Below are 21179 nucleotides of genomic sequence, written 5' to 3'. Positions count from 1 at the left end.
CAGTTGAAGATGATGATGATGATGATGATTTTTGGATGTAGTGAAAAGTGGACAACAGGACACTAAATACTGGGAGATGACTTTGTGCTGTTTAAACAGAAGTACAGTTGTTCCAACTTTAACATCTGTGGTTGTAGGAGGCCACTGTGGCACTTAAAACAAAAACTAATGAGCTGAACTTTTTCAAACACTTTTTTAAATATTATATATAATAAACTTTTGCATCAATGTGATGATCAACAGTCGTTTAATTTTCTATGCATTACATTTGCTGGATAAGTTATACAGAGACCCCTTTTTCCTTATACTATTATTTTTACTGTTGTTGTTATTATTATTGTTAATCTTATCATTAACAACAATAACACCATTATTAACAATAATAATAATGATTAGATTTCATTAAAAAGTTATTCACAATGAAATCATGACAATAAACACAACAAACACTTTTATAGATAGATTCCTCAAACTTGAGAGATGGGGAAAATGCATATCCATCAGAAAAAAATTAAATAATATATAAAAAAATTGAAAATTGAATTGATTTCTTTTATTAGCCATTTGACAGAACAAAAGCGACTTAAAAGAAGCTACTGAGTCTAAGTTCACTGGGCAGGTTGTTTCAAAGTTTACACTATCTCCCCAGAAAAAGTACTGTACATAGATATATCATTATTTGGTCTTAACAGACCTAAATGACTCCCTGCACTATTTCATATATCACATTTTATGTGACGTGTTTTTGAAGTTGAACTTTATGTCATGTGTCTTTAAATCAAACAAAGAAGATCGATCTGCAGGTCACACACTGCTGATGACACACAATAAACATGAGAAACAACAGGACCTACACTGTGAGATGTTAAAACTACTTCCCACCCACACACTGCTCCTGCTCTGCTCCTACCTGGACGTGGCTGTTCTGGCTGGCCAGGTGAAGCGGCGTGGCGCTCTGGTTGGTGCGGGCGTTGATACTGGCCCCGTGGCGGATCAGCTGGGCCGCCAGCGCAGAGTGGCCGTGCAGGGCGGCGACGTGGAGGGGTGTGAAGCCGTCAACGTTACAGCTGTTAACCCCGAGAGTGCCGGCCTGCAGAACAGACAGCTGCGAGACACAAACAGGACAGAGGGTCAGTCAGAGACGCACGTCCATGTTGGATTTGTTCAGTCAATGCAAAGACACACAGAGAGGGAGCAAAGACTGAAGTCGTATTTGAAGTCTTATTGCTCACCAACAGGCCAGATTGTTATCACTTTACTTTAACTCCCATATGAGGCATTCAATTGAAAGTGGTTAAAATGTAGGTGTAAGCTCCTATTGCTTTTATGTAAAGCATTAAGTTACGTGCTGCATTTAATCCATGAAATTAAATACAGAAATAATTATTATTAGTTGTTGTTTTACTTTCATTCATCATCTGTTTACACCACAGCCTCCACTTAGGGGTGGAGAAGGAGTTGCAGCTGAATAAAAACTTTGATCTGCTTATAACTACATTATGGAGTTGAATAAACCCATTATAAAAAGCATGTTGTGAGCACTTCTGATCTATGGGATTTAGTTTGTGTTGCTGCCTGATGAGCTGTCAGACCTTCTGGGTGGGGCCACAGTTTGGACACTGACACAGCGGGTGGCAGAGCAGCGCCTCCGACCGAAACTCTCCTTCTTCCTCCTCCTCATCCATCCACTCCAACAGGTAACGCACCTGAAAACACACACACACACACACACACACACACACACACACACACACACACTGGGGTGAAAACAGTTCTGACTCTAAGTCAACGTCAACAGAATACAGTGTTAACACGGAAAGGTAAAGGTAAGGTTGACCGCTGAGGTTTAACTTTTCTCTCACCATCTCCACGTCGCCATCTGCCACCGCACGCAGCAGCTTCTCCACCTGCCAATCACACACGCATGCACACGCGCACACACACACAACATCAGTCAGGTAATAAAACAAAACATGTCATAAATAGACAGCATACACACAACATTACACTATACAGTCTACAAATACAATATGGAAGACTACACCTCTCATTATATCCTTGTCATATAAACTAATTAAACTCTGGTATAATGATATGACTTTAATATTTATTCTTTAATCAGATCACATTAGCTTCCGTAAAGGGGTCATTATTAATGTCTCCCTGGTGTCCACATAAAAACAGCAAAATCAAAAATCACGATATTAGTGAAATAACTCTGAATAAAGGTCGATAAAAGATTTAAAAAAATATTAAAACAATCAAAAAGTTTATTATAATATCTAAATGTATTATGTATCTGTGAGATTTATCTCTCCATTTTCTATGAGTCATCAGGAACACACTGTTTTTGCCCTGTACAGTTTCCTTTAAGGCGATTTAGTTCTGAGTTGTGAAGGAACTAAAAGTAAAGCTTATCATTTTATCTAATCTTGCCGATCTTCTTGACGTCTGATTTGTAAATGATTTTGAGGTGAGAAGGTGTCCTGTTCTATCAGTATGTTACTCCCCGTTACCTCTCTGTGTCGGACCCGTTCTCCCTCTGGTTTGGCCTCGGAGCCCAGAGAGGAGTTGCTGGAGACTGAGGAGCGGCGGCTGCTGCAGTCTGAGGCCAGAGGGGAGCGACTGGGAGACTGGGAAGAGGAAGAGGAGGAAGAGGAAAGGGCAGAGGGAAAGATAAAAATGTGTTCTTATATATTCTCTGTATTTTAAAACAAGAAACAAATGAAGTGACATTGCTGCACTGGAATTATGACTTAAAAAACAGATATTGTAATCATTTGACTAAATTTAGTCTTTTGGTTTTTTTTGCAGAAAAGGTAACTACTTTGTTATACAAAGCCAATGTGGTTAAGAAAATGGTTGGGAATGAACTAAGAATCAACTCTTTGTCTAGCACCTACTGGATTGTTTTTGGGTAACATTAAAGTTTGGGTTCTGTTACCCCTGACCTCTCAAGTTTACAGGTGGCTTGATGGAGATATTGAGCAGACTCACATCAACTCGGCTGCCTCTGCAATGACGGCCATTCTGAGACGACTGCAACAACACAAGGATCTACAGGGAGATAAAAGCAGGCGCACACACACACACACACAGACACACACTTATCAGCGACATAACGTTTTCTCGCAGGCTGCAACTGGAGGAAGATGTTTCAGTGATGATTAGTTTAGCCGATCTGAGGTCAGGTTAAGAGCACAGAGGCAGAAGTCGACTGTGCAGCACAGATACTGTTTAAAAGGATCATTGGGCTCTGTTCCTAGACCCCGCCGCTAAAACACCTCCCTCTGTTCCTGGAAACAAAAGCCAGATTAGCTGCACTGCAGCGCTTTGAAACATATGTCAACAACAATGTCAGCTTGGATCAAGTCAGCCGGGCGACTTGATTTTTTTTTAACCTTTTATCAGCTGCAAGTCAGCTCTCGCAAAAAAACTTTGCTGCCACCACTGTGACATTTAAAAGTTCAATCTGTACAGGATTCCTTTGATTCTTTTGCCACCTGCATTAAAGTGTGTTTTGGGTGATCGGATTCTAATCAAATTGAGCTTGACCACATGGAAGTACAGGTGTAAATTCACCCAAGACACATTGAGGACAGACTGTGATCCGATTCCAAAGCACCTCTGGAGGTGCTCAGGGACAAGTGTAAATTACATTACATTACATGAATCTCGATCGTGTCTTAAACTGAAGCAAAGTGAAAACCTGTGTCTGCCGTCTTTGTGAACACTGGAAAGTTCTGTATATTCCAGAACAAACAAATGAGACCTGCACCCACTTCATCTCGTTTCCGTCTGTGTTGCTGACCTTAGAGTTGAGCGCACACTGCAACGGCGAGTCTTTGCTCTTGTTGGGGACATTGGCGCTCGCTCCATTCTCCAGCAGCACCTGGATGATTCCCTCGTAGCCCCATCGGGATGCCAGGTGCAGCGCCGTGTCGCCTTTATCGTTCTGCAGGTCCAGCCGGCAGGTTTGGACGTCGTAGTACACCAAGGCCTTCACACACTTAACACACAACACAGAGCACAACCACCATCTGTGTTATTTATCAATTAACATGTTGATTACATTTACAGATTACAGAAAATTATACAAAACAAGTTACAAAATGATGTGATGGTAAATGGACTGTATCTATGTAGTGCTTTTCTTGTTTTATTGACCACCCGAGTCACCTTCAGCCATACACATGTTAGTACAGTGCTTCTATAGACAGAGCTCTTTCTATCACACATCATTCACACACCGTCAGGGGCAATTTAGGCTGAACGAGTGGCTGTGATCAAGAGGCTCTCATTGTTCCACTTACGTCCTCGTGTCCGTACATGCAGGCGAGGTGCAGCGGCGTGTTGCCGTTGTTGTCCTGAGCATCTGTGTTGGCCTTGTAGTGCAGCAGCAGCAGCTACAGGACAGACAGAAAATTATTTATTTTCATGTATCGTGTTTGTATTATATGGTATTACTCTATTTGTTTTCTAGTAATGTTGGTAATATTTATGAACTACCAAATAACAAAGGACAATATTGATGCAACATTGATGCATCATACATGCATTTTTTGGTGCCTGCATTACCCACAATGCATAGTTTTGACAATTAAGACGATGATAATTCTTATCATCATAACTATAGTACAGTACAGAAAACCAGGTCATTCCAAAGAGTTCACTGTTTTTTTTCTTCTATGTTGTACAATTCATCTTATTACTGAGAGAGGCAACAAAGTAGGGTAATAGAACAGAATAATAACTATAGTTAAGTATACAGTAATAAATATTGGTATGGTATGATATATAACAAGGCACATAATAAAACATCTAGTACAGGAAAATGTGTATGGGAGTTAATAGTCTTGTAGAATAGTATACTATAGGATAATAGAACACAGAGTGTTGAACAGTAATGATACAGAATATAATTGAAGGTAGTAGTAGTAGTAGTATACTTTGATTTACTACTAATAAATTATTATATTACTGTAACAAATATTATATTGCCTTCTATTATATATTCTGTATTTATTGTAATCAATGTATACTACTACTACTTAATAGACAGTATGAATCCAGTGGTCTCCAGAGGGCTGTGTGAAGTCTTGTGCATATACATTCTTATATCAAACTAAGCGTGTGTACGATATAATATTGTACATAGCTTTAATTCAACTTGTTGTATAATTTGCTCTCTACTTACTGTTTCCATTTGATATATGAAAGGAGATTTAATTTAATTTCTAAATGATGGGTTGTTTGCTACTTTTCAATTTTTAGATGTTTTTTATTCCTGGCATTGTCATTTCCGATTTAATCTGCTATAGGAACTGTTTCTTCATGCGCTGCTAGAAGCTAAATTCCCCTGGAGATCAAAAAATTATTATTATTTATTCACGTCTCGCTCTGCACTGTAACTGCATCACCTGTCATTTTTATTTTCCTCTTTAATCTGTCGCATTCATATTCTTTGAAACGTTTTCTGTCTTTTCACATTGTCTTGTTTTATGATTTATGTTAATTTCACGTTTATTTTCTATATTGTAATGTTATAGTATAACAGCCTGCTCTTCATTGACATGTACTTAACCTAATTCATGTCGCAAACTAATTTCTGACACCCTAATTTACACAGACACACACAAATGTGAGCTTGTGTGAGTGTGTTCACCGTGACTCCCTGGTATCCACGTTGGCAGGCCAGGTGCAGCGGTGTGAGGGCGTGGTAATCTGTGGCGTTGGCCGTCGCTCCTTTACACACCAGCAGGTCTATCAGCTGGGCCTGACCTGCCACCCACACGCACACAGATAGAGAGAGGTTGGTTCATCAGTTTACATGTAAATCAGGCATCATATTGTCCCTCTGTATGTTTGCAGCTGCTCACCACAGATAGCAGCAGCGTGTAGCGGAGTGTAACCTCGCTCGTCTCTGGAGAATGGCGTGACGATGGACGGGTCGTTCAGTCGCCTGAAACAGAATGCCAAAAGCCAGAGTCAGTTTACAGCAATGCACAACGGCCTATCAGGTTCTTCAGTGAAAGTAATAAAATTCAAATGCAGGCATTATTATTATTATTATTAATATATCAACTAAATATTATAGTTGGTTTCCCCTGCTAATCTTTTGGTCATAATTCAAAGCAAATGGAGAGTCAATGTTAGGGAGAGAGAGAGAGAGAGAGAGAGAGAGAGAGATTTACTGCATCACGATGGAAAGCAGGAGGCACTGGATTGATTACCACAATATTTTCATACGTGTATTAATCAATCAATCAATCACAATATCATATTGATAACAAATATCTAAATACCAATGTGACTTATGTCAATTGTTGGCCTCTAAAGATGACAACGAGAAATATGCTGACAATGGTCTGAATGTCACAAATTAACTGTTAATGTCGGTAATACACACAGTTATGTTAAACAGCTAAACCCAGTGAATGGAAGCTTAATAACCCAGATAGCAGATTGGTTGGAGTTCATGTCTGAGTTTGTGTCTGGGGTGAAGTGGGAAGTGAAATCAACACAGAGCTTTGTTTTTCCTGATTCTCAGCTCTGATGCAAAAATGGAGAAAAGAGGAAATGAACGTGTGTGGGGGTGTGTATTGCAATCTTGTCGGCGCCACTTTCACTTTTAAACACTGTGATGAACTTTTGGGTGGTGCTTACTACGTCGGTGGCCTGTCAGGGTTAGTCTCGGATTTTAGGTTACGGTTAGAGTAAGGTTTAGGTTAGGTTCAGGGTGAGGGCAGTTAGTTATGATGGATACGTGTGCCTGGATGCTGACCCGGACAGCTGGAGGTCACAGAGGTCACAGGAGCAGAGGGGATGACACATTCTAACGTCCTCGTCGCTCTCTCCTTCACTCAGCAGACGTTCAACCTCTGCCTCGTTTCCTTTGGCTATGTGCTATAACACAAATTTAAAAAAAGTGTAAATTCTTCGGAACTGCAAATTGGGGCCCCTACAGTGACCCTTGAATCACAGTCATACTGATGGTGCAGGTTCGTGCAGCTCACCTCAAACAAACAGTGGATGGGTGTGGCGGTGCTCTGAGATAATGACCTCATCCTCTCTTTGAACAACGCCTTGTCGTTCAGCTCACCTGGGCAGCCCTGGACAGAAACAACAAAGAATCTGTACCATTAAATACTGCTGAGATACAAACACTGTGTGTGCGTGTGTTTGTGTGTGTGTCTTACAGAGCGTGTGTCCTGCAGCTTCCCCAGGTTGATGTATTCCACCGCGGCCTCGAAGGTGCTCAGACAGTAGCTGAGCTCATCTTTACTGGAATGGCTGAAGCAGAAGTTCCTGATATAGCTCAGGTTGGCCATCCTGCAGACAAACAACAAAGTAACAAACACAGCTGCTGGAACAGTCGCTCATACTACTGTACCTGGTAATCACGTGCAGTGCATTCAGACAGCTTTCAGACCCCTCTGCTTTTTCCACTTTTTCTTATGTTACATCTAAATTACTTCCCCTAATCAATCTACAATCAATACCCCACAATGACGAAGCAAAAACAGAATTCCAGAGGTTTAGCCAATTATAACATTTGCATTTAGACACTTTGCTATGACACAATTTAGCTCAGGTGCCTTCCATTTCCCTTGATCATCTGTTCCACAACCTGGTTGGAGCCTTCTGGTAAATTCAGCTGCCTGGGATTTAGAAAGACACACACACCACCTGTCTGTCAGGGGTCATGAAAAATAACGGTGCCAGACAATTGAAGTTTATAAAGGATAATGATTTGAGCTAGTTCACAAAATATATAATATATAAAAATCACCATCACTCTCACCTGCACATTTCACAATATTCCCTGTGGTGTAAACTGACCTGCTGCAACCGATGAAGTCGCTAATCTGTTATAATCACCTTGAGGGTTATGTGGGTGACAAAGTAAATCATAGGGATTGCTACCTTTTTTTCTTCTTCATGGTTTTATTCTAATTATACATTAAATATTATTTTAACTTCTGTAACAATTATGGATAAAATATGTTTGTTTTTTTTGTTTTTCAACTGTATACGTTTTATTGAAATTATCTTGCAATGACCCCCAGTTTTGGAACCACTGGCCTATAGAAGCTCTCACAGCTGAGTAATTGGACACATTTTTCAAGGAGTCTTGTTTGAATTATTCTCGCTTTCCTAGTTTTATATTCTAAGGCTGTTTCCCACCACAGAACTTCCGGGAGCGTTCACACGCTCCAAAGATAACGATCTACATCGAGGCCAAAGTTGTCCCAGAGACTCCTCCTCACAGCTCACCAGTTGGGGATTTCCGTCTTCACCAGCAGGTAGAGGATGACAGAGAGAAGGTCGTCTGCACATACAGCCTCAATACTGACTGCAGGGGAAGACATGCATTCTGTCAGGTGAATCGCGGAAAATACAACACAAGAAACTCAAAGAAGCAATATTTTACATGTAAATCTTCTCTATTCATCCCACTGTGTCGTCCTCATGCTGCCGGACAGCTTCTCCCTCTCTCCCAGCCAAATGACTAAACTGGCTGCTTGACAAACAATAATTGGGAGTGGATCGTACCACTCTGCAGACTGACAGCTGGGTTTATGTGTGCCAACAAGCTTGGATTTCCAAAGCAAACTGGCCAAACACATTAGAGGCGGACAGAACAGGCACTGTCCCTTGTGCTGATCTGATTACAGACAGTGAGAGGACGCTGGCAGATGAGGCAGGAGTTCAGTCGGCCTGTCCAGAGAGGTGACCAACTTACTGATGCTACCAAATATTAGACCTTGAAGCCTATGAAAACTCCACCACTAAATAAATTCATACAAATAACACATGATCTAATGGCGATAAAGAGAAGCAGTGGAGTATCTCTTACAGGCTACTGGACATAAATGTAACTTCTTTTGAGAGACTAAATTAAAAGTTATATCAAATAAAAAATATTTGTATTTTCCTGATGGTTTCAGGTTATTTTTAGGAAATTCAATTCAATTTCATATGCATAGCGCTGAATCACCACATACATTATCTCAAGGCACTATAAAATACTATAGAATACCAGAAAGAAAACCTTCATTTTAACAGGAAGAAACCTCCAACACAATTGGGGGAGAGAGAGACGAGAAATGGATGTGATCCGGTTCAGCTCCTCTAACCTAAGTCTGATTAAAACCCAGTGTGAGTTGAACCGAGCGCTGCACCATTCATCATACATTAACTGTTATTACATATTTAGCTTCCATAATGAATTAAACTTGATCATATGCCAAACGGATGTTTTTGTTCAGACTGATGCTTAAATTAAGCGCTCCTAGTTCACAATCATATTATCTCTAGTTTAGTATTTGTTGTGAACACAGAGTGATCAACATACTGCAGCTATTCATTAATTTCTTTGAACAATTTAATATCTTTTATACTAGTATTGATAACAAATTTGAGTTTTAGTTTCAGGTAACTTTGGTAACTTAATTTGAGAAATATAAATATGTTTTTTAATAAGAAAAAAAGTGTAAAATGATGTTTAGACACAAACAGCCGTACAAGAACAAAAAAAAGGCAAAATATTGATTTTGGTGAACAACAGGATGTCCTCCATACTCTGTGTTATGGGCACATTTCGGTAAGACTCGGCAACATGGAGTTTGTTGACAGTAAGAAAAACAAACCAGCTTTATCTTTATTGGAGTAGCTGCTAACCAGTTTCTAGTGCTGTGAAATCTTATGGTGCATCAGGTTCAAATAGCACAAGAACACACAGGACTGTCAGTCATTTTCAATGGAAACCTGCTACAAAACTGTCATGACAACAGGAAACTGAGGAACTCCAAATGTGCACAGGAGCGAAACCCCAGACAAAAAAAATTTGCAATGCGTGTAAAATATGTGCTGCACACATTAAGAGAGTGACACAGACTGTATGTATCGTCCGTCTGAACACACTCACACAGACAGTTCTAGTTCCACAGAAATTACGTTTCTTTCCGTAAAAAGTGTTGCAAGACAACTGTCCCTGATAAAAATCCACTATTTATGATTTTGCAATGTTGTGGGTCAATTTAATGAGAGTTGTGTACTGTGATAAGAGAAATGGTTACATTGTTAAATGTGCAGTGTCCTTGTGTCTCTGTCGATTGTTTAGTTTAGCAGAATTTAAGCTCCAGTCTTCACGTTCCTGCGTTTGAAAAAAATGTAATTTAACTTTAATCCAAACCACATTTATCAGCAAGGCATATTGAAGAACAGGGAAAGTTTAAGTATTAGACACACACACAAACACACTATGTACCTGTGCATCTGGGTGTCTGAGTGGCAGTCATGGTGACTCTGCGCAGGCAGAGCAGTTTGAGGAGTGGGGAGGTCTGCTGGTTGAGCTGACTTAGCTCTCTTTTTGCACGAGACAAGTTTATACTACAAAAAACACAACAGTACAGGTTACAGCTGAGAGGAAGAGAGCAGCGTCAAATACGACTCAACAGATAGTTACAGAGTTCAAGACCTTTAAAGTCTGCCGGAGGAGAAATTCAGACAACCATATCTGGTTACTTTGAAACCTGAGATGAGAGGGACAAGCCGCTGACTTTTAACTTCTTATCAACACAACGTGTTCTCTTATTTGTCTTCTTGATTTGATTTTCAAACAATACGGCTGATAGAGGAACTGTTGTTTGGCTAATGCACCAAAGCTCTTGAATTTCTGGGTTTTCTTGAATGCAACACCTCCCTACCATGGAACACAACATCAAGAATAACATAAAGGCAACTAAATGTTATCTTTAATGTCACTTTGCCCTTTAATATAGCCATCAGTGTGACTGAACATGAAAGAAAGATGCTTCCATTGTGCTCCAGCCAGTCACACATCTAAAAGTTATATTATAATTTATATTATAATGAGTAGATGCCCTGCAGCTACAACATGTTGTACTGACCTGAACTCAGGTTTGACTCCCAGGTCTTTCTGCTGCAGCTCCTGCAGACTCCTGGTGGTTTTATTGAAGGCAGCATCCTGTTGATGAGTAGCACAACAAACGAAAATGGTCAATGGTAAATTAACTGACTGTATTTATATCGCACTTTTCTAGTCTATATCCACCACTCAAAGCACAAGTCACATTCACACATACTTACAGAATTTTTCTATCACACATCATTCATATACTTATAAATATATAAATATACAGAGCCGTCAAGGGCATTTTAGAGTTAAGTGTCTTGCCCACAGACACTAAACATCGGGCCAGGGATAGAACCATCAACCATAGTGGATGGCCCTCCGGATACCTGAGCCACAGCCGCCCCAAACACAAGAGCAGGTCTGTCACACACCATCACATTTTTAATACATTATTGTAATCTGTCTGTCCCTCCATTCATCAATCCTGTTCTGCTTATCCGAGGTCAAGTCACTGTGGCAGCAGGCTAAGCAGGCTGTTCTATATCCTCTATCAGCTCCTCCCCTCAGGCAGACGGTACTGAGTCCCCCTAAGCAAGGACAACCGGTTCAAAAACTCTTTTGTCCCCCTGTCCATTAAAGCCCTCAACACCACCTAGGCTGGACTGTAGAGATGCCATGAGCTGCCCTTGTACTTTACCTTATTGTTGTTCATCCCAGTAATACTATTATATGTGTGCCTACCATGATGATGAATCAATGCTAACGGGCATGTGCAGTTGAATGGACTTGTGTATTTGTTGTCTTTATGGCTGTATTTTACCGTGTCTGAATGTATGTACTGTGTTGTTTTTACTGTTTTTATAATGCAAACACTGAAGTCCCAGACAAATTTCCCCCTGGGACAATAAAGTCTATCTTATCTTATCTAGACATCCCTCTCCCAGCAACGCTTTCAGGTCTGGTAAACCAAAAGCTTTAGCTTCCAGCTCAGCTCCCTCTTCACAAGGATCTGGTACAATGCTCACATTGCTTACTGCTGACTAGGCATCACTTGGCACTATCCCCTACTCCTTACCCAGTCCTGCGAACAAGACCCAGAGATATAACTCGCTCCAACCCAGAGGGAGAAATCCATTTTCCTGCATTTACATCGACATGAAAGACAACATCAGTTTCCACCGCGTCTTTGATTCATTGACACATTTTCAGAGCAACATAAAAGAGACATAGCTTCATGAGGGAAACCTCCTTTGATCTCCTTCACCTCTAAGATCACTCGTCATCTCTCCCTCCTGAGCCACAGCCACGCAGACTTTAGCAGTAGTGTTTTCTCAGTCAGATTCCAAGAGTGATCCCCCATTTAAAACCGGCCTCTTTGGAACTAATGGTCTGATTAGCCTCTTTTAAACAAAGATGCGGTGATATTGCCATCAAGACGACCCCTCATTATGCTGCCTATCCTGCTGTACACTAAACCAATCAAAGCTGGCATACTGTCATTTTCAATTCCATGCTAGTGTTCCAGAGACAGGGATGTGATGTAGAAAACAACGTTCACGCTGTCAGTTGTGTGTCATACAGAATATAGGTGCAATATTCATGCCTTGAGAAGGCTGTGTGAAAGTGACTTGTGTTTCCTCTTGGCTGATTACTTTCTTCCTGTTTCAGGGTTGAAAGTTAAAGCACAAAACAGTAGCTCGATAAAGAAACAGTGTCCTTTGATTTTGAGGGACAGATATGAACTGTTTACATGTAACTGACTAACATTAAATGACATTTAACAATGATCGCTGAACATTTTCAAATTCTCTCAAGCACCTCTGAAGCATTTGATATCAAGTCATCTGCAATAATTACCCACAGTCTGTTTAATTTGTAAAACATAGATTTTTATCACTGTGTGTGGGAGGTGCATTAGAGCAGTGGGCTCAGACCTACCTGGCTGGCTTCAAGGGTTCCCACAAAGTTAAAGATGAAATCATGGATACCATGATGAACATACATCTAGGGAAAAGAAGAAAAGCCACTGTGGTGTCAGACACAATCCTGAAGAAATATCAGCTAAGCTATGTTTGATTTGGTGACTTTGATTCAGCAGGTCACTCAGACCACACAGACTAATTAATGGAAATTATACTGAACTATTTCAGCATAGAAGACAAAAATTGGCTTAATTCATACAAATTGAATATAAAGGGGACTGTTGGGCAGAGGCAAGCGCTCTACTGAGTGCCATTCTAGTTATGTAAGATCACTCAGGTTGTCATCCAGGTCATGCATGCGCTCCTTTATAGTGATGGGAAATACAGGTTATTGAATGGAGCCCGATCTTTTCTCTCCATTCTTCTCTTCCTGGCTTGTTCTCTCTAATCATGTATCGTGGAAGTGGTATTTTCATGTTATTCTCTGGTGAAAGTGAGTGGTGGGCAGAAGCAGTTCCCATGGTGAAAGCAAGGCCCCATAGTCACGGTAGTCCTGATGCCAAGAACTAAGCAACTCGGGGGCAGGCAGTGAAAGTTTTACCCTTTTTTTATAGCATCAAATAAAGCATCAAATTAGGCAAGACGCACTTTGAGTGGGCGATAAGACTTGAAAAGCGCTATATTCAGACAGTCCATTGACCATTTACTCTTTTACACTATTAAGAAATAGAGGCTGCTTGCTAACTTGAAGACCCATATTCATACTGAGAAGTCAAGACTTTTGTATTCCATTAAACATTTTGGTTCTGTCTGCTGGTGAGCTTGGAGTGTATTAGAAACGGATTTGACCTTTAATCCATAAACAAACGCTTCTTTACTGTTCTGAGCTGATGAGGTCGACCCTAAAAACAACAAGTTAAATTACCTCCACTGCCTGTTTGAGAAGAGTCAACTGAAGCTCCTGCTTTGTCAGAAGTTTCTGTAGAGAAAAAAACCCAAACATCTATCAGAGCAGTCAATGCAAAGAAATGCACAGCATGTGACGCAGCTCCTTGTATTACTGTGATTAGGCCTGAAATTGACCAGAGACGAAAAAGTGAGGCTGGATGAAAACAGCTACGTCTCAGATCTTGTTAGACTCCAAAGGGTTTCAGACATTCTCATGCCCTGTGGAGACATTACCGAAATTACCGCACGTGTCCAGGTTCAAAAGACACATAATTCAGAGACTGAGGTCAGACTGGAGATTTCTTCATAGATGGCACTTTGTCTCTCATGCACGCTATTCTGATGCCTCTGAGCACATGTCCAGGTTATACTACCAACTAGAGCCTGACCAAGATGGATTTTTGGGGCCAGACACTGATAATCGGAAGTAAAAATTGTAGATACCATTATATATATATATAACAAATTTATATATATAAATATAAAAAATGGCAATGATGCCTTATTACAAATAAAACGAAAACAAATAAAACCAAATATAAGGAAAGAAGACTATTAAGATTTTAACATTAATTTGTTGGGTAAAATGTAAACATAAATGCACTAATTTTCTGTTACCATACCAGCTCATATCAGCAGACATATAAACGCTGATACCGATATGTCTCATATTATCAGCCTACCAATAAATTGGTGTAGACTCTAATGATTATCAAAGTAAAGTTTCAGAATAAGACTTACATTGAAGGTTAGGAAAGTGCAGTACATCATAAAGCACGTGTAACTAATTAATGATATATAATTACAATATAACATGCATTTATCTGTGATGCCCTATAATGATAAACTTATTCAGGCAGCAAAGTTTCTATCCTGCTTAAAATTTTTACATCCTGCAGTGGCTTTTTCATTTGTGAGCTTGATGTGATACATCAACCAGTGGTCTATGAGAAACTGAACAGAAATACCTGGTAAATACAAAATGGTAGTACTGACATTTACAGACGTTAACAGGATTATGTGAGTATCTATACAGTTGGGCCATATTTTCTCATCTTCTTTGGTCTAAATGAGTAATATGGTCAAAAACTAAATTAAATGAGATCCAATCCAGTCCAGTCCAGTCCACAAAGTGTTTTGTTTTTTGTCACTGACAGGTTGAGATTGATGTAGAGATAAACCTTAATGTCTCCATTAGCCTCCACTGTATCAGACAAACAGCTGATCCAGGAGGAAGGTTTTCACTCACCAGGCGAGAGTCTCTCAGCAGACACTGAAGACATTTAATGTAGAGACCATTCACCGAGTCCTGAGTGGAGAGAAGACGGAAGGGCTGTCAGTATTGAAGCCGCGATGACTCATCACGACTTTTCATCCTCTTAAAACTGTCACTGCCATTACTGATATAATAAAGGCCTAACATGGTTTGGTTCATTTTAAGAAAAGTTAGAAGAGGTAACCTCCACAAATCCTTTATCCGTTTACTTAAGCTCAGGAAAAACAAATACTTTAAAGTTTGACTCATTCTAAAACTTGCTTTCTATTCCCTAAGAATCTGCATTTAAATTTAAAAACTCTGTTTGCTTTGATTATAAGAAAATATTTAAAAAAAAACAACAACACAGAGATAAGTACTGCATGCTGCAGGAAGTTGAGGAATTAACAAAGGAAGTGTAAAAAGCGTTGAGAGAGGGAAAGCAAGAGGTTAAGGGAATGGATGGAAAGATGATATACAATAAAAAGACAGAAAAGGGGAAAAAAGGTGAGGAAGAGGGAAGTAAAAGAGAGTGGTGAGGGGTGAACAAAATGTTGGCAGAAAGAAGGAAGACCTGATGGGGATGAAAGGAAAGGGAGACTTAAGTGTTCATCATACTATGTGGTGTCGGAGTCCCTTCCTCTCCTGCTCCTTGAAGGCCTGACAGAAGCTGTGGATGAACTTGTCCAGTTTCTGGGCGTGGCGGCCCAGGAACTCCCTGACGTCCTCCACACTCTTCAGGCAGTAGGGGGGCGGAGGGCTGAGTTCGGCGGGGCTTGTATCCATTTCGACAGGCCGGGAGATGCAGAGGATGCTGTAGCTCTGCTCAAGCTCATTGTAGAAGGTTTCCTCAAACAGGATGGGCACCGAGGCCGGAGCCGGGAAGCCGGATCCAAGCAGGATCTGCCTCTCCTGAATCCTGACCTCCTGAAACACACAACAAGAACAGGACAGAGTTTTTATACTGTCACGTAAACAGCCAAAAGAAGTTAATGTAGGCAAATCATCATATTTGTGTACAGTGAACCTAGTATTCACATTTTCATAGATTCTCGGTTTTGCATTGAAGTTGATGGAGCAGATATAATCATCGATATCTTTTAAAAAAGGTAACAATTTTGTGGGGGGAAAAATCTATGAAAAACTATTTCAAAATATCATTAACAAAACATTATAACATCAGAAACAGGTCTATTTACACACAATATACATATGACCCATTAGGCTGTGACCCAGTCGAATTCTGGGAGCTCATATCAATTTTTTCTGCCAGACGATCTGGATCCCCTCCATTGGGAAGCGATTTCCTCAGGCAGAAAAATTATGTTTATTTTCTTAATTCTAGTCCTAAAAAAGGTCAATGGAACTTAAAACCCTGGTCCCATATCATTGGAGAAGACATAGGATGCACTCACTATGTAAAGAGCTTTGAGACAATGTATGTTGTGATTTGGCACTATACAAATAAAATTGAATTGAATTGAATTGAATTGAGGAAAGGCATGAATATTGAATATTCATTAAAAATGGCTGCATTCTGTTAGTTGTACAAGTTCCAAGTCCCTACCATCTCATTCCCTTGCTTCTGCTGTGTGCTGGCTCAGTGACACAAATTTATAATGTCATTAGTTGTGAAACAGGGCTTTGTTGGTGAACAAGACCTTGAAGCATTTGAAACGGTTTAGACATTCTGATGTGTTTTATAATGCAATCATACTATATTCATAAACAAAATTGTTTCCTACAGATTTTTTTGAACTCAGTGATTAGTGGAGATAGGATACAAACCTTTCCATCCAGAGTCTGGTATCCATCCTCGACAGGCTGCAGGACATAGCTGTCGAACTGAGAGTCCGAGTAGCTGCTGACGGTCAAACTTCCACAACAGGGAACGAGGACCTGCCGGTTTTTAGTAGCATGGGAGGGAAAAAAATGTTGCATTTTTTTTCCAAGTCGTTTTTAATCATCTTTAAAAACGTTACTTTACTTATGCAAGACTCAATACAATCTTAATTTTTCCAGATATCACCTCAACTGTGAGAGCAGCAAAACCAAAACCCCTTATTCTGATGACCAGAGAGGCCTAGTAGATCTATTCTATTGTCATATACTGTATGGTGGCACCAAGTTGTGAGGATTTTGAATCCAATCCTAAATTTGCTAGTGTAGAGATGCCAGCACCAGAGTGATATGAGAACATAGAGCCTTGGTTTACAGTCATGCAGTTGAGTTTTGAGCTAACTATAAATGTGCAAGTGCATGCTGGCATAAATAATACAGTACAGTGCATTATAATAATAGAGACAAAGCAATGGTTGATGTGTTCTAGTCGTTGGATAGATTAAAAAAAGATCTATCTAGACAGATCTGAAAGTTCCTCAGGTTTTACTTATAAATTAAGCTAGACATCATCAGCATAACAATGTTAAGTCTTAATGACAGCTTGTAGGGGGAGAATAAGACTGACCAGGAATAGACCCTTGTGGAACTCCACAGGTAAGAGGAGCACAGTCTGGTGTTTTATTATCAACATAAAAAATGTGAATTCAAGCAAATGGTATGTGGTTCTAAAACTCTGAAGTGGTCTCAAAGTTCAGAGACCCCTCTGTATATCACACAAATACCTGCTTTATAACAAAAAAAAGACATGAATATCTTTCAACAATATGGGTCCTTTATAATTTAAGCTAAATGTAATTTCTGTTCACCCCATTTGGGTTATCCTCCATACTCTGACAACACAACAGTCAATCATACTCACGTTTACATAATACACTTTATTTATTGGGTCATGAGAATTTTAGGTTGTAAAATGCTGTCACAATTCGGAAGCTGTAAAACCCTGATGTGCTATACAATGTGTTTTGTGCGTATGCTGTGTCTTGTGATCTTCTTGGACTGTTTTGAAATGGGCAATACAAGCTATAATCTAGTTAGATATATTTTCCTGTGTTTGGCTGATATTTTTGTGCTCAGATCATCTGAGTTTCCAGAGAGTTTCCTGATGAGTCACAGCTGTTGGCCTGCTGCTAGACATCTGATTCACACATTTCAATCATCTTCACAAGCAAGAACATGCTTTGAAAAATTATTTTGCAATTGTTCCTGTTGTTTCAGGTAATTTGTGTTGCAGGCGGCAGAAAGTGTCTTAGAAGAAGAATCGGGCTATCAAACCCAACCTTAGCACACAATACTCATTCTGTCACCTTCCCCACATTAAATCTAAACTGAGAAATGCAGTAAGAGAGTGTTTGTTGAGAGGAGGATGTGTCTGAATGCTAAAATCACAAAAAAAACGTTGAACTGACGGCTTGACCTGTTTATAAGACAGGATGTTGTGTGAGAGTTAAACATTTAGCTTTACTTTACGGTGGTCTGTCCTGTGTTCTAAAACATTTGATCACTTGAAATGATATAGACTGCCAGGTAGGGGGTGGGGGTGAAAACAGACTGTTGGGTACTCAGGCGTATCTGTCAAAGAAACTCCTGCACATTTACCTGCCTTCAACCAGAGATGAGGAAGTGATCAGTGAAAGCTGCTGTATTGTTTTGCTGTTTAGGTAAAGTAGCAGAATAAGCTGAAAGCTATAATACGCCACGTTATGTTTTACTGTTTCGTTTTCTCTCTGCCGCGCTTCCTTCCGTTAGCATTTTTGGACTAGACTGTGTTACAGTGAGACATCCCTAACTGTCTGAGACTGTGACTGAGTAACTGAAGGACTGAAGAGATGAATGATGTTACATTGGTTGCCAAAGTGCTTAATTGTTGGCTATTTTGCTTTCAAAATGATTGGCCTGAACTGCTTCTATTAAGTCATCAGGGGGCGTAAACCAACTGTTTTGCCAATTTAGAGCATTTGTCACTAGATTTACAAATCTTTCAGGCCCTTATGCCCCATGCGTCCTCAATTTTGCACATTGACCATACATAGTTCAGACGTGCTAGATTTTGACCATTCTTGTTCAATGGCCCTAATTCTCAGTGGAGTGATTTCATAGCCTGGGACCCAGCTCATTTCATTTGCTCGGCCAGACTACTGTACGTCTGGATCACCTCCATTGGGAAGTGATTTCTCTCCGGCAGAAAACCCGCCCGTCCAATCACAACTGATTGCCTGATAACGGTTAAACCATGACGCAGAGAATTGTATCCTGAGTCATTTTGGTCTGGTCGAGGTCTAGTTGAGGTTGGGGTAAGCAACAAGTTGTAAAATCAAACTAACTAACAGGAGAAAACAAGTGTGACTCACGATGCCGTGGAGCTCTGCCACTCGGCTGCAGAGGTCTGGTCTCTGCTTCTCCAATGCCAAGTAGAAAGTATTCTTCAGGATGTTTTCATCATATAAAGCCATAAGGAGCTGTATGTCTAGATCCTGGAGAGGAGGGCACAAAAGAAGAGTCTGATAAAAAAAAAACTCAAAGGGTGTCATTTGGGAGGAGAGGAGATTCAGAGGTGAATTGATGAATGAGCGAATGAAAGGTAGAAGTTTGATTTAAGGTCCAAATTAGGGGGGGGGGGGGGTTATTACTTACTAGCACTAAAGATGCTGTACATTAATTCTAGTGAAATCAGAAACAAAACATTAGAAAGATTCACTCCAGCACATTTTTGTGGCCAACGCACATATAGAAGACAAGATCCAAAACTCAACAAATTTAACGAGGTTTCTACAGAGCCATTTTTAAGAAATATGGCAACATACTTAGTCATTTAGGACTGCTCTTGTGCAAAGTTCAGTGAGTTATTGTTCTTGAATAAAAAAGTTTTAGGTCGGGGGGGGGGGGAATTACAAAAGAAATGCTTGCAGTGACGTGGTCACAGTGATGAAAAAGATCTTGAGCATCATTACAACTGAACTGGATGAGTTACCACGTTACACGGGCAGGTTCTGTGGTGAGTGAACTGATAGCTAAGAAACTGAAACTTCATTCAGTTGAAGGAGACTTGTTGCTGCTGTGGAGCTGCTGGAACCAGACAGTCAAATTGTTTCCAAAGTGTCATGAAGGCAGATTACTGATATAGCACGAGATATTGAAAAAACACTTGAGGAAGAGGACTCAATAAAATTTCCCTCAGTAGAGCCTCAGTGTTTCCTACAGAAGTGGATCAATCTGTGGTGATAACTTTGCGTGCTTGGGGAGGTAGCATTCAGTTAGCTCTCATGTGCAACAGAGCACGCCTGACACTGACGGAAACGTGCACACCTACAACTGCAACTATGAGAGCTGCCTGCCAGGATGGTGAAACGTTCTGGGTGTTTTGATGGCAGATCGACGCAGGCGGGATTGCCAATGGAGAGAAAGATGGACAGAGCGAGCGAGACAGAGCAAGCAAGAGAGTTGTGGAAAGAGCACAAGACACAGCTCTACAATTAAGCGACGGCACAAAACATTAAGTTAGAGATTGTACAGTACATGCTATTATGAGTAGAGCCCGACCAACATATCGCTTGGCCGATAATATCCGTCCCCATTTCTCTCATCTCACCCCAAACGGTCGCGGCAGACGTTCCACCAAATACAAATAAAATTGAATTGGCTTATATGAGTCTTTCACAGATATATCAGTTTACATTTGCCAATATGTGTTCAATTTCAATAAAAAATACATAAAAAATGTGCATTTATTTGAGAGAGAAAAATACAGTCTTTGCAAGTTGTAAGGCGAGAATTTGTTTGAGCAAGCTGTTTTTGCTATGGCACCTTTTCACAGATACAACATCAAGTGTTTTACATCAATTGAAATACATTATTAAAAAACAACGCTGAAACAAACAATAGTTAAAATCATAAATACAAACAAATGAGGACAGATACACAAAAACAAGTACGAAATATAATATTACAGTCTAAAAGGATGTTGAATAAATTGAAATAGCCTATAATAGAAAAAAAGATTCCTATAAATAAATATCAAATAGATATTAATAAATAAATGATAACAATGACTGCTGTGTTTTCAATCAAAACATGTGAAAATGCTGCACATTTGCCAAGAACTGAGTTAGAACAGATTCCTGATGTCTGAGAAGAGGCGAGCAAAGCTCAAAAAAAGATCTTGTGATTCTTAAATGTCTCACAGCAACATAATATTCTTGATTAACCACTCGGTTTGAATCAGCAGCTGGGATTGAGGTCAACAAAACAGAGGAAAAAGTCCCTTTCAGAATGT

General features: G+C 40.0%; 1 protein-coding gene across 4 annotated transcripts in view; it reads right to left on the bottom strand.

Moving 5' to 3' along the window:
* Positions 1-21179, bottom strand: part of ankrd27 (ankyrin repeat domain 27 (VPS9 domain)) — a 48409-nt gene that overhangs the window by 12760 nt on the left and 14470 nt on the right. For 3 of the 4 annotated variants that reach the window (XM_047333159.1, XM_047333161.1, XM_035642011.2), the window contains exons 2-22: positions 19258-19380; positions 16796-16906; positions 15626-15934; positions 15002-15061; positions 13730-13783; positions 12821-12886; positions 10917-10993; positions 10274-10395; positions 8278-8356; positions 7200-7332; positions 7017-7112; positions 6785-6906; positions 5880-5962; positions 5666-5781; positions 4314-4406; positions 3812-4009; positions 2998-3057; positions 2517-2633; positions 1863-1907; positions 1593-1706; positions 911-1105 (exon numbers count right to left, since the gene is read on the bottom strand). In XM_047333159.1, the coding sequence (XP_047189115.1) occupies positions 911-1105; positions 1593-1706; positions 1863-1907; positions 2517-2633; positions 2998-3057; positions 3812-4009; positions 4314-4406; positions 5666-5781; positions 5880-5962; positions 6785-6906; positions 7017-7112; positions 7200-7332; positions 8278-8356; positions 10274-10395; positions 10917-10993; positions 12821-12886; positions 13730-13783; positions 15002-15061; positions 15626-15934; positions 16796-16906; positions 19258-19359 (2352 nt within the window). In that variant the 5' untranslated portion in view covers positions 19360-19380. Of the gene's footprint in view, positions 1-910; positions 1106-1592; positions 1707-1862; positions 1908-2516; positions 2634-2997; positions 3058-3811; positions 4010-4313; positions 4407-5665; positions 5782-5879; positions 5963-6784; positions 6907-7016; positions 7113-7199; positions 7333-8277; positions 8357-10273; positions 10396-10916; positions 10994-11957; positions 12078-12820; positions 12887-13729; positions 13784-15001; positions 15062-15625; positions 15935-16795; positions 16907-19257; positions 19381-21179 lie in introns of those variants that run through there. The other variant, XM_047333160.1, reaches the window with a different exon arrangement.

Source organism: Scophthalmus maximus, chromosome 7 (assembly GCF_022379125.1).
Source record: "Scophthalmus maximus strain ysfricsl-2021 chromosome 7, ASM2237912v1, whole genome shotgun sequence".
NCBI classification, from domain to species: Eukaryota; Metazoa; Chordata; class Actinopteri; order Pleuronectiformes; family Scophthalmidae; genus Scophthalmus; species Scophthalmus maximus.
Note: the sequence above shows the minus strand (reverse complement) of the source record. Positions and strands in the feature narration are given on the sequence as shown.